Genomic DNA, 12849 nt, shown 5'->3' on the forward strand with positions numbered 1-12849 from the left:
TACCCTAAATATATATATATACCTATATTGCCACATAAGTACACATGCCCAACAGGGGTGTTATATTCTTTGTTGTTATATGTGTGTGGGGGTCGTGGGCCTTTAGGTAAAGATTTCCTTCACTAAGACTAACACTTTTCTGATGTAATTATTTCTAACCTTGAGCTCCCAGTGGTTGAACTTCCACCCTGGGGAGTAGTTGTCCCGGAAGTCACTCTTCACCCTGACGCCTGCAGCCAGCAGCCTGCTCAGGTACTTCGAGCACTGGGCCAACACAGCCTCCTTGTCCTGCTCCGGCAGCGAGACAGTGAGCCCACATGGGATGATGACAATCTGGATCAGAGAAGAAAAAGTTACAAATACAGAGCTTTATACTTGTTTTGCTTGTATGTACCAGTTTTATTTGTATCATAGATTGGATGTTTACTCTAGCAAGGAGATTGTTCTTCATATATTCCTTTGTGAAAATCTAAGAATTAGTTAAAAAAAAGCAGGTTGCTTCAGGGGTATGCCTTTACAAAATTGTCAGTCAACGCATTCTCCAACAAGTTTATCTACTGCATGCAACAGTCTTTGATGCTTGGGATGATAAGACACCAAAAGAGTAACTGCAAAGGAATATAAATCACTCTCTCCCTTTCCTCTCCAAAGATGAATGTCCGACATGATTACAGATGGAAAACTAACTCAATCAAAATAATAAAAAAGTAGACCTTAGAGGTATAAACAAGGCTAGAAAAGTGTGAGTATAGCCTTTAAATAAAATACTTATACATCAAAAACACATTATAATAACTGTCTCTCCATGTGTCTGTGTGAGAATGTGTGTCTACCTGGAGGCAGGCCACTTTGGGGGGCAGAACGAGTCCCATGTTGTCTCCGTGCACCATGGTGAGGACACCGATGGTCCTGGTCGTGATTCCCCAGGAGTTCTGGTAAACCAGCTGTTTCTCACCTGGCCTCTTGGGGTCCTCAAACGTGATCTCGAACATCTTGGCGAAGTTCTGACCAAGATGGTGAGATGTAGCACCCTGAGAAGGCAATGACGGAGCAACAATTAATTCATGTTCTTTTTTACAGTGCAATGTTCTAAAACCAACTCTAACCATCAATGACTGTGTGAATCATGTTTGGTTTCTTTGCTTGTCATTATAGAAAGATAACTTTTATATTGTGATGGCCATGGTGTAAAACAGGATTAAATGAAGTGATCCAGCTGTACCTGAATGGCGCGGCCGCTGGCAGAGATGAAGGCCTCCACAGTGGTGGTGTAATCTCCTCCTGCAAACTTCTCCTTCTCCGTCTTCCTGCCCTTCACCACGGGGATGGCCATCAACTCTTCATACACCCTGGCGTACAGATCAAGGATTTGGAGCACCTACAAATACAAAAATGTAAAGCACACAAGCACTATTCGTTTTGTAGTCCTTTTACACTCATTTTGGTACTGTAAACTACTGGTACTGTAATAGGCATCTCATCATGGAAACATACATTTGTATTTATTTTTGGTCAAAGGGATCCTATTTTGCTATTTTTCCTTCCCTGTCGTGTGTGTGGATGTAAATGGTCTGCAAAGGCTAAACTCTAAAGTTCCCTCCAGAGTGAGTTTCTCTTCCATGGTTTCAGACAGAGGGTGAAAAGAGGTGCTGCAGCACAGATAGAAAAATACAGACCTTTTTGAACGTTAAAGCATGGAGACATGTCGCAGTAGAAGCACAAAATACTAATATGAACCTGAACATTTGCATAATATATGTCCTCTTTAAACGTAATGCATTGTTACCAGGCGCTTACCTCCTCAGCTGCCTCCTCTTTGGTGGCGAAAGCTGTGTGTCCCTCCTGCCATAGGAACTCTCTTGTCCTCAGGAAAGGCTGGGGGTGTTTGAACTCCCACCTCTGGAGAAGAAAATAAGGAAGCAACAGGTGAGAAAAGAGAAGAATGCTTCTTCTGTGTACCAAAATACAGAGGTAAACAAAGAGGTATGGAATAGAAACTGCAGATACGAATGGGGCACACGTGACAGGAGGAGGATACTCACCACAACGTTACACCACTGGTTGAGTTTGATGGGCAGGTCTCTGTGGGACTGGACCCATTTGGCGAAGGCGGGGTACATCACTGAGGCAAAGAAGCACAGGTTCATACCAGTTAGCAAAACCAGGACTATCATTGTGTTAAAAACTCAATTAAAGATATTTCATATTGTACAGTCTTAAAAGGCTGTGTTACAGACCTGTCTCACTGGTGGGTCTGACCGCAATGGGCTCTGCCAGCTCAGTGTTTCCTGACCGCGTAACCCAGGCAACCTGACAAAGATAAAAAATAATCACTGATAAATAATTAGATTAGATTTACTCTATTGTTCCCAAATTAGGATATTTTTTTATAGTAGCATTGTTAAAACGGAATTGCAAGAAATAAAGATTCAATAAAATAAAAAGTAAATATATGCAAATGTGCATACATCTATAAAATACAAAATATATAACAAAAAAAACATAATGTATGAGCCATTTGACTTTCATAAGATTATTATTGTTTGAACGTTTGTCAAATGCTTAAGATTAAATATTCCTAAATCATCTTTTGGGTGAATTACACTTTACAAGTTCATTTGAGTCTCTCTTTGCTGTCAATTATTATGGGCTTTGACTTCAATGAGGGAGGATATGCATTTGGATATGACTTCGCTGCTGCAACAGGCTACCACTTATTCATCCATTATTCAGCTATATGCATTATCTTCTTGAGTCCGTTAAGTAAATTCCTCGTATTGTTATTTCCATCCCTTCTCCCTCTATTGTGTTGATTTTCTTCCCTGGGAGTTCCTTTTACCTCTGGAGCGAAGTCTTCAATGTGGGATTTTTCCTTCTCCAGAGCGGCCTGAGACACAAACATGGGGAAGTAGCAGTTCTCCACACCCAGTTTCTTGATCTCCGCGTCAAAGAAGGCTTGGATGGTCTGCCAGATGGAATAAGACCAGGGCCGCAGCACATAGCAGCCGCTCACATCGTAGTACTCAATCATCTCTGCCTTAGTGATGACCTGCAGGGGAAGGGCAGTGTTAGAACAAAAAAGGCATTTAAAAAAATAAGAGCAATTTATTGTTTTGAATGGCTTTACTGGAAGTACACAAACTCGCCCGGATCAGTCATTAGCCCGCATGGTTTTTCATACCACTGCTACGCTGACGACACCCAATTAATTCTGTCCTTTAAGGACAGAATTAATTGGGTGTCGTCAGCGTAGCAGTGGTATGAAAAACCATGCGGGCTAATGACTGATCCGGGCGAGTTTGTGTACTTCCAGTAAAGCNCGGGTTGTAGCAGCGATGTTTGCAGTGAAGGACAGTTTGTTATCTAGGATCACACCCAGATTCCTTGCAGTCTGAGTCTGGGAAACAATAGATGTTGATTGTTTTAATACTTGTAATTAATAAAACTTTTGGCCCGTCATTTTATTTATTTTTTCAGTTTATAGTGTTACTTTATTATGATGAGAGTGCTCTGTTTGATTCTGAAATTGTATAGGGTGAATTGCCCTAATNTCTGATTTAACACTTGGTTATATTTCACATCATTCATCCAGATCTGTAAAGTAACTAAAGGGATTAAATACATGTAGTGGAGTAAAAGTACACCATGTACCTCTGACTTATGTTTACTGCCAACCTAAAAGTACCTAAAAAATAGTAATCAATAATGTATTGAAAAGTTATTTGGCTGATTGTTTTATATTGGCTCAGACAGGTTATATGGGATGCCCAGTCTACGTACAGGTCACTCATTTTAAAATATTAAACTTAGTTTTCTTTTCTTTAATTTTTCATCCTCGTGTAGAAGGCTATCACGAAACACACATTTGGTTGTTTATAGCATAAAGAATATCTGATTTAATGTGAGGTAGGGAAATAATCATTTGAGTATGTGTCTATAAATATGTAATTTACAAAAGCTGTAAGATGCTTGAAAGGCTGGAAAATGCACCTTGAAAATGCTTGAAAAGTGCTTGAATTTGACTTTGGAAAAGGTGTAAGAACCCTGTATACTATTCTCCTACATTTCAAGTCTATGCCATCATATATGTTGTAGGCTTTCAAACATAACATTTTGTTTCACTTTAAAAACAGGGCGAAATCTTACCAAAGCCACGTGGATCTGAGTTTCCATTGTGATAGGACTGGCTCTCATCGGCCTCAGAGCCCCAGTTACTGAAAGACAGAGGGAGGAATACAAAAATGGTAAGAAAAGAAAAGTACAAAGGAGGAAGGAGACAAAAAGGTAGGGTAGAGCCTTACTGTGTCAACTCAATGGTGGCTCTTCTTGAAAAAGTCCACGCCGTCTTTTCCTTCACCTCAGTAGGAATCTCCTTTTTGTCCTCGAAGCCCAAGAAGAAGAGAGAGAAACGCATGGAGGGGAAGTCAAACTTTTGCAGGAGCCTGGAAGAGTGAGAGAGTTTTTTAGGAATCGTGTGTTTAAAGTGGATATAAGTCAAGTCAACACTTAAAAACTAGTACTCACGTCATGCCAAGGATTCTGGTGTAAAAGTCCAACGATTTAACTGGATCTTTGACTCGCAGCATGGTCTGCTGCATCATGAAATCCTGAAACACAATACCAGAGCTTTACATACACAGAACACTGGAAGTCAAGATATGTGCAGCACTAACAAATAATAACCACGACTGATGCAGAAAAATAAATGCATACTGATTTTAATATTATTTGCATTATTATATTTCAGTGGGTTTTCTTTAAATCTTATACTTTTCATTCTATATTCTCTTTCATCTTAATATTTATTTTATTTTTATATTTGATTTGATACATTTATTGACCTCAAATAGTAAGACAGCTGGTATTTTACTTGTGTTTTTATTTAATGTTATTTAAATTAAGACTTGTGCTTTATTTATTATATTAAAGGGTACTGTACGAATCAAGTCTTCATTGTTAATATTAATATGATATTATTAATAACCATTGTAAAAATGCATGGTCACTTGTTTTCCTGGTATGCAAAAAAATCTCACAAATACAGCGTGTACCTAGTGTATGTGAATTGAAGTGTGTTTGAAATAAAATACAAAAACACTTAAAATATATTAAAGATTTTGTTTTACTTGGTTTCGGCTACAGCAATAGTTACAGATGTGAAATATGAAGCAGTGTAGCATTTTAAATATTTTTTTGTAACAGACAAATGTTCACAACAACTATGTTTGAAGGGTAGAAGATTCCTTTGCTGTGTCTGAGTGCAAGCAGGGGAACATTTGTATCCTGGCACTGAGTCGTGAAGAAAGACATCAGCCAAACTGCACCTCTGTGCAACTGAGCTGTGAGCTTCACCTCGTGAAAAAATATACTAGAACGATCAGGACTGCTTGGACAAAACACATTTACTTCCTAGTTTTCAATGCAAAAACATGCAAAGACAGTGATGACGTAGGATGATATTCAATGCAAAAGCAAGTGGTGAAAGACTGAAGTTTAAAAAAAGTGTTTTTTATATAAATTGTGCTTGTCCATGGATGTATGGCTGGTCAATATATTAATATTTTACTCATATGGAGAGTTCAGACTAGATATTGTGTTAGATTTTGGATATTGTTTGAACTTTTCCTGGTTTTAAGAGCTGCATTACACCAAATTGAAGTATTTTTCTGAACTCACCAGACCTGTAGCACTTGAATGTATTTTGATAGGCGAAATGCATCAAGAACTAGCACCAGACATATTATCTCATAATTTGCTGCATTCATGTTGCAATATTGGTGAGATCACTTTTCATTTTCATCCTAAAATATTTATGTGAAGAGCCATTCTACCAATGTGTGTGTGTGACTTCACAGTTGAGTGTTATCTCTGTGGTTAGCAGAGTTCCCTTTCCTGTGCTCTTCCTTCTACCGTGTCAAATTTTTTAAGTGAACACAAATATCAACACATCCATAGAAACCTCCCAAACACTGCCGTGGCGAAACCATTTACCCAGTAAACTAAATCCATATGTTTGAACAGTTATTTGTGTCACCTTTTAGCTAAATGCATTACTTCATGCAGACTTCAAAAGAACAAATAAGGGTTGATGGGTTGAAACAGAAGCAGTGCATTTAGCCATATTAAGGCACATTTAAGATTATGTGGAAAACTCTATAAATAGCAGAGAAGTGGATTGTGCTGCAAGAGGTTAACAAGGTTTCTCCAGTTGTTTGTCTATCCAGTTTAGAGTCTCTTATTTCTTACGTAAAATTCTAACAAATGTGAACTTTGATTCTGCTGGAATTGCCAGGGCTCATACTTGAACTGTAGACACATTCTTGAGTCTGTAAAGCAGTCTTTTTGAACAAAGGCTAGCAGAACAGAGGGAATCACTAGAGTCCGGCCAATTGGGGAGATATGGTGATGTTTATCCGTCCATCAGCAAGTAAAGATCCTTGTGTTACTGCAGTGGAGTAACTATCGATGGTGCAGCCGGTGCAACGCCCAGAGCCGGCAAGGGGCCCCATGCTAAAGATTTGTTTTTTTTGGGGGGTTTTTTATATATATTTTTTTTGGTGGGCCCCAATGGCATTGACCGGTTCACGCAGTCTTCAAAGTAACCAAGCAACCTAAATGTATCTGTAATTTCTCTGTCCAATGACCTTGCTCCCTCTCATGTCATGTTTAATCAACCTCAAAAGTTATAGGTACTGTAGCTAGCAGTAGCAATTTCGGCAGCATTATAAAAAATATAATAGCTTGCATTTATAATGTACAGCAAACCAAAGCACAAGAGCGGTGCTCAAAAGAGAAAGGACAAGAGAGAACAAGGAGATGTAACTGCTAAACTGACAAAATTAGACCGTTTTTGTGTCATACATCGTCCTCGAAATCTCTATTAATTCTGTAAAGTGATTGTGTGATTAGTTCGCTGTGCCGTTTTCCGGCTGTTGTTGATAGCTTACATGTGGCGCTTATGAGTGGTTGTGTGTGTCCGTGCGTGTGTGAGTGCATCAGCGTGTGATTATGTTTTGGGCGATGGGGGGGGGGCCCCAAAACAATATTTGCACCGGGGCCAATCACAACCTTGTTACGCCACTGTGTTACTGGGTATATACACAGTAGTGTCTATAGCTATAGCAGAATAATACAGGCAGCAGCATAGATGTAGTAACGTTTAATGGCTGGCATCAATAAAGGTATAGTCTAATGAATCCTTTCATTTATAAAATGTAAAAAAAGAAAATGTGGTCAAAAGAGGTCTGGTGTTTTGTTTCGTCATTCCAACAACCTAATTACATTTGGTGTAATTGTATAAAATCAAAGTAAGCAGGACATTTCCATTTGTATTAAGTATATTTTTTACAAATATGAATTGGCATTTTGTTTTTCAAATCTTTATGTTAAAAAGGGACTGAAAAATGTTTCTGCCGTTTGTACGATTGATCGATTATTAAAACAGTTGGCGATTTGTATTTATTGTCGATCAAGAGGGACATAGTCGACCAATTCCTGGTTGATCAAGTGTGTTGACATTTCCTTCAGTGTTAAAGAAAAAGTACTATCAAAACCAGTTTGATTGAAGTTGCATTGAATAAATATATACAAATATAAAAGATATAGGAACATTTTCTAGAAACAGATATATTGATTATTGCAAAGCACACTTTTTGGTTTGCCAGATAGACAGGTTATTGGTTATTAGTCCCTGCAGCGACACTGCACACATCAGCCAGCCCCAGACCCGCCTGCTCTTCGCCACAAGACAGTAATGCAAGTCCGGCCGCGCCTTAACGGCACCTTTCTTCAGAGATCTGGGAGATTTACTGTTCCTAACATACTTGTTGCTACGCATGCTAAATCACGTTCCAACTTCTGAGTTTCTTTCCACGCGAGAACAGTTTCTGAGCGTTAGCAAACGCCTGTAACAAAAACAACAAACACAGTTACCTGAAACGTAAATGTAGCAGTGACACTCACCGTGAGCATTAGCAATAATGTTACAGATAACCGGTTTACAATCCACCGGTCCGACACAAATGTTGGATGAAACGTATCTGTCCGATAATGGAGGCAATGTAAATAGCTGGTTTACCTATCTGCGAGTCGATGGCCTGTTGGGTTAGCTAGGTTTGACTGTCTGGTAGAAGTTTAGTTTAACTTCAACAGGGACGACAATTATCTTACCTTAGTAACCGGGTCTCCATCTTTGCAAGCTGCAGCCGCTGCCTCGTCTGAAAGACCTTTATCGCTCATTTTTGCTCAGAGACTGACTGTACAAAGTTGGACCGCAGCTCTGCAAAGCGGACTGACAGGGAGTGGGGCTCTGCTACTGACGGAAGATGAAGACAAGCAGCTTCCGGTAGAGGCCTTCAAAATAAAGGCATTGGAATGTACTAGCCACACGACCGCACCTGGCAGAGCATTGACGTCAAATAATTTAGACTGACTTGATAATTCATTGACCTATAGAATGTTCTTTAAATACAGTCATTTCTTATTAATTATACTTTTCATTCCTAGATTATTTTGAACATTTAGTGAGGATTTTATTATTTATTTTAATTGCTAAAGCATCCTGTCATGTTTTGAGGCTACACTTGTGAAATGCCATAAAATGGAGGTGCTTTCTTACACAGTGGTATAATTCATTTTGGTTCAGGATTATTTAGGAAAGTGCTAAACTTGGGACAACATAATTGGCCCCTTTTGCTCTGGACATTTGACGTGAGTTGATCAGAATCTTCCCACGTCAACTTTTATTTTGAAAATAAAGACAGGAAGTATCCATTTTTAACTTTTGGCACACCAGGCTCAGTATTATGAAATCAAGAAAGCTTGCTACAGAATGCATAATGTACAAACAATTACCTTGCATATCCCACTACATATACACGTACTAGTTTATTTGCACAATCATACACATTAAAATATAATAAAACTGTAATTACTCAGATTGTGAAGCACATTATGCTATAAACGATGTTACTCAATTACAAATGTACATTGTAACCCTTATATTGATTTAATTTAGCTAATATGATATAATGCATTAGTCCAAAACAAATATTCAAAACAAAAACAACAGTTTGCCATGTAAATTACTTTATTATAGACTAGAGTTATTTCATGGGAGTAGTAACAGAGAACTATATTACTGACTATTAACTATGAACAGTTTTCTTTCACTAGGCTGTGGTGGAACTGAGGACGTTTTATCAAGAGTTCCTGAGACTGTTTTGCTGCAAGAGACGGGACAAGACACTTAACCCAGATGGCAGTAGAGGGTATGCTTCTCAGGATTTCCTTCTTTCTTTCAAAAAGGGCCATTTATCTTTATAAGGGTTGACAAATACTTAAACCAAATACATCAGGGTTTTTCCTGACAGTACTAAGTAGGGAGTTATACAAAAATGTCAGTTTGAAAGGATAGTAAACATTTATAATTTTATAATCATCAATGTAGAAGCCTGAGAGCATGACAAACATTTTTTCCAATAACGGATTGTGAACAGTGCAGACCATTATCTTTTAAAACGGAATAAGAGTAAACTGTTCCTCTCACCTCCGCCTTCCTCCAGCTGCATTATAACATTGCCAACATGTGTTTAAAAACAAACAAAAAAACATATTCCCATTTGAAATACCACAGTCCCGTGGTCATACCCCTGTTACCCTATGCATTGACAAGAGATGAGAGGAAAAAGAAATAGATGAATAAAACGAAAGGAAAGCCCTTTTCACTGCGATGATCATCCTCGTGCTCCAGCAGAGCGGGGTTTAGTAGCTGCGTCCGAAAAGGGTGTAGTACTTGGCGGGCTCCTTCCCGCAGACACACTTCTGCCCTGGCTGCAGTGTCTTCAGGGGAGAGAAGGGGATGCAGAGGCTCTTGGCCCCCATGGACGGGGCCCCAGGCTCCAGGTCCTGGTCCCTACAGCACAAACATGTTGGGATTAAATATCTATGGAAGCCCAGAGGGGATCTAATAATGAAAATTATAAATAATCTAATTTGCATTTCTCACACTTGCTATGACCAAAATAAATTGTCATAGCATAATACTTTACTTTAAAGTATATTGAATGTATACAGTTGGCTTCCCTTGTCTTGTGTCTGTGTTTATTATATCTTACCTACATGAAACCAAAGTTTGGACTGATTAAATAAATGTTTTGGGACTATTTAGTACTTAGGGTTTGTTTAGCTTGAAGTGTTAGATATTTTGTAGCTCGTAAATGTTTCTGTAAAAAAACTGAACTCGCTCCTATTTTAGATTAGTTGGTTATGTATTGTAAAAACTTTCAGTATAGTGCCTAGGTGGACTGAATGATGTGACACTTATTATTGCATATCTATAAATTCATCTGTAAAGATAATGATATGCGTGACTTGGTTGTCTTTCGCTCCTTTACAAAGTGTGTGTAAAGCTTTAACTCTTCACATGTCAGAGAGCGTTATGTTGACAGTGTTGTGTTGGACGTACTTGGCAGTGGTTTTCTTGATCGAATCCTCGCAATCAATTTCCCCACAGAAGGGGATCTGGACAATCTGTGAAGCGAGATACATGTGTTATTCATTATTTAAACACGTAGAGGAGAGACAGTTACATATTTTTAGCTTTTGTTACTCACCTTGCCCTGCTCCAACATTTTCTGGAACTCTTCCATTGTGTCTGCAGCCACCATGTTGCTGTTCAGGTCATCTGACGCTCTGACAAACAAACAACACAGACTTGGTCAATCCTATTGTTTGTATATGGACGCCATGAAAGCATCTCTTCATTCTGCTGTCATTGTGTGGGTTCTCATTTCCAGCTGCATTTGTTACAGTCTCTGGGCATCATTTCAAATACAATGTTGCCCCCAGCTGGTTTGGATACAGGATGACTTTAAACGCTAAAATATATTTAAAAAATATATTTTCCTTTAGGCACTTGCACGACATATAATCTAAATTTGGCTCAAGTCTTAACAAAAGGTTCTTTACGTGCTGCTATTCTACAGACTTTAAAGAAAACCATTAACCATAAATACACATTTAAAATTAGATAAATTGTATGAATATTCTCATTCCTTCCAATGTCATAAATTAAAACCCAATTGCAATATCAGTCAAAATAATCACAATTATATATGTTTTTCAAAATGGTTAATAAGGGATAAGGGTATATTAAACCCAAAATTTGTCTAGTATAGTATGAATATAATCAGTTCATCCTTGTGCATAAATGGACATTTTTATCGCCAAATTTAATGAAATGACTTGCAGGCGTTCTTGAGATATCGCATTTATAAGAAAGATGCTGATGGACCACTTCAAAAATGTCCTTCTGTAGGTGAGACATTATAGAAAAGACCCTGGTGTGTAGTGCTGCATCTCACTTCTTGAACAGGCTGCTCTGGATGTCTTCCAACATGGCCACCAGCTTCTTCTCCACCTCGGCCTCTGGAATCGTCACCTTGGCGCCCGAGTCTCTCCTCACGGCGACACACTGACGCTGCTGCATGTCTTTAGGACCCACCTCCAGACGGATAGGAACACCCTGGAGGAGGGACACAGATTAAAACAGTGTGTCATTATAAAGCCTTTACAGCAATCACGTTATATTTCATATGTAGTCTAATATTAAATGTCAGAATTAGAATACCCTTATTTGTCCCACAGAGGGGAAATATGCATTGTTACAGCAAGTAAAGAGCCAAAGATAGCTTGATATTAATTAAGAATAAAAGATAAAAATAGAAACTACACAAATTACAATTAACAAATTACACATCTAGTAACAGTATTGTAAACAAATCTGTGTTGCATGTATGGAATAGTGTGATAGCATCCAGAAGATAATATTCAAAGTGGAATTATATATTGCACAGTTATTTACAGATTTATTACACAAGTTAAATTGTCTAATTAAGGGACAGCAGTGGGTAATAATAAGAATAATAAGAATTATGAAGCATCATATATATATATATATATATATTAGGGCCGGGACTCGATTAAAAAAATTAATCTAATTAATTACAGGCTCCCGGCCCTAATATATATATATATATATATATGATGCTTCATAATTCTTATTATTCTTATTATTNCAAACGGACAGCTGTTCGCGCTCCTGCCGCTGTATAGGTGATGAACTCTTTCCAACAAGATCTGGCGTATAGGGGGCCCTGTAAAGAGTCACCTTCCGTCGCTGCGTCGCCCTCGGTGCCAGCAAAAGTTCGTCCCTTTCTGGCGAAACTATATTTTCTGCATGGTCCAAACTGTAAGTACACAGGGTCAACATAAATAAACTCCCTTGCATTGAGCGACGCCGTTGCACCGGGTACCGTCTGCCAGCTCCACGCAGTGTGTCTCTGGCTTGAACGTGTCATCAAAGTTTTAGAACTTGGTGATGTCCGTGATGATGTGTGAGGTGGCTCCTGTGTCGACCATCAGGCCCTTCTCCTGTATGCTGCGTGCTGGCTGCCGCTGGACCCTGTTTTCTCCGTCTTTGATCCTGAAGACGTAATCTGCGTCGCCGCCGCCGCCATCTTCTTCTGAGACTTTTCTCGCGCCATCTTGTCTGTCTTTACGCCTGCACGTGGCGTCTTTGTGTGTGTCACTTTTGCATTGACTACACCATGTCTTCTGCCGACACACTCTTTTGGCTTTTGTCGTCTAAAAGTTGTATTAGCTCAGCATACGCGTCTGCATTTTTCTTGCCGTCTGCCGCTATCTCGGCTTCACTATCTGGTTCTCTTAGAATCGTGTTCTTTAACCCTAATAGGTGAAGGTGTCCTAACACTTTTGTCTCCCACAGTTCATACTTAGTTTCATCTCCGTCGAACATCAGTCGAGGCAACCTGCTTGTCCCTCGATGAT

General features: G+C 39.0%; 2 protein-coding genes across 2 annotated transcripts in view; both read right to left on the minus strand.

Annotated features, from left to right (window-relative positions):
- glo1 (glyoxalase 1) overlaps nt 1-8339 on the minus strand; it is a 12467-nt gene extending 4128 nt beyond the window's left edge. The window contains exons 1-4 of the mRNA XM_010778111.1: nt 8170-8339; nt 4525-4607; nt 4302-4442; nt 4147-4214 (exon numbers count right to left, since the gene is read on the minus strand). Coding sequence (XP_010776413.1) covers nt 4147-4214; nt 4302-4442; nt 4525-4607; nt 8170-8238 — 361 coding nt within the window. The 5' untranslated portion in view covers nt 8239-8339. The remainder of the gene's footprint in view (nt 1-4146; nt 4215-4301; nt 4443-4524; nt 4608-8169) is intronic.
- A 731-nt stretch (nt 8340-9070) lies between these two features.
- LOC104951452 (bifunctional glutamate/proline--tRNA ligase-like) lies at nt 9071-11535 on the minus strand. The gene is made up of 4 exons (XM_010778110.1): nt 11364-11535; nt 10614-10692; nt 10466-10530; nt 9071-9913 (listed from the first exon to the last, which is right to left on the minus strand). Exons 1-4 carry the CDS (start codon nt 11486-11488, stop codon nt 9763-9765), a joined length of 420 nt encoding a protein of 139 aa, XP_010776412.1. The 5' UTR covers nt 11489-11535; the 3' UTR covers nt 9071-9762.
- Nucleotides 11536-12849: the final 1314 nt, after the last annotated feature.

Source organism: Notothenia coriiceps, unplaced genomic scaffold (assembly GCF_000735185.1).
Source record: "Notothenia coriiceps isolate Sejong01 unplaced genomic scaffold, NC01 NC01_scaffold00018999, whole genome shotgun sequence".
NCBI lineage: Eukaryota > Metazoa > Chordata > Actinopteri > Perciformes > Nototheniidae > Notothenia > Notothenia coriiceps.

Excerpts from the sequence above, each read along its gene's own strand:
- LOC104951452 (XM_010778110.1), bottom strand. The coding sequence starts at position 11,488 with ATGCAGCAGCGTCAGTGTGTCGCCGTGAGGAGAGACTCGGGCGCCAAG. Across the intron at positions 10,531-10,613 it reads AAATGTTGGAGCAGGGCAAG|ATTGTCCAGATCCCCTTCTG; the intron begins GTGAGTAACAAA and ends CTCGCTTCACAG. Across the intron at positions 9,914-10,465 it reads ATCAAGAAAACCACTGCCAA|GGACCAGGACCTGGAGCCTG; the intron begins GTACGTCCAACA and ends TTTGTGCTGTAG.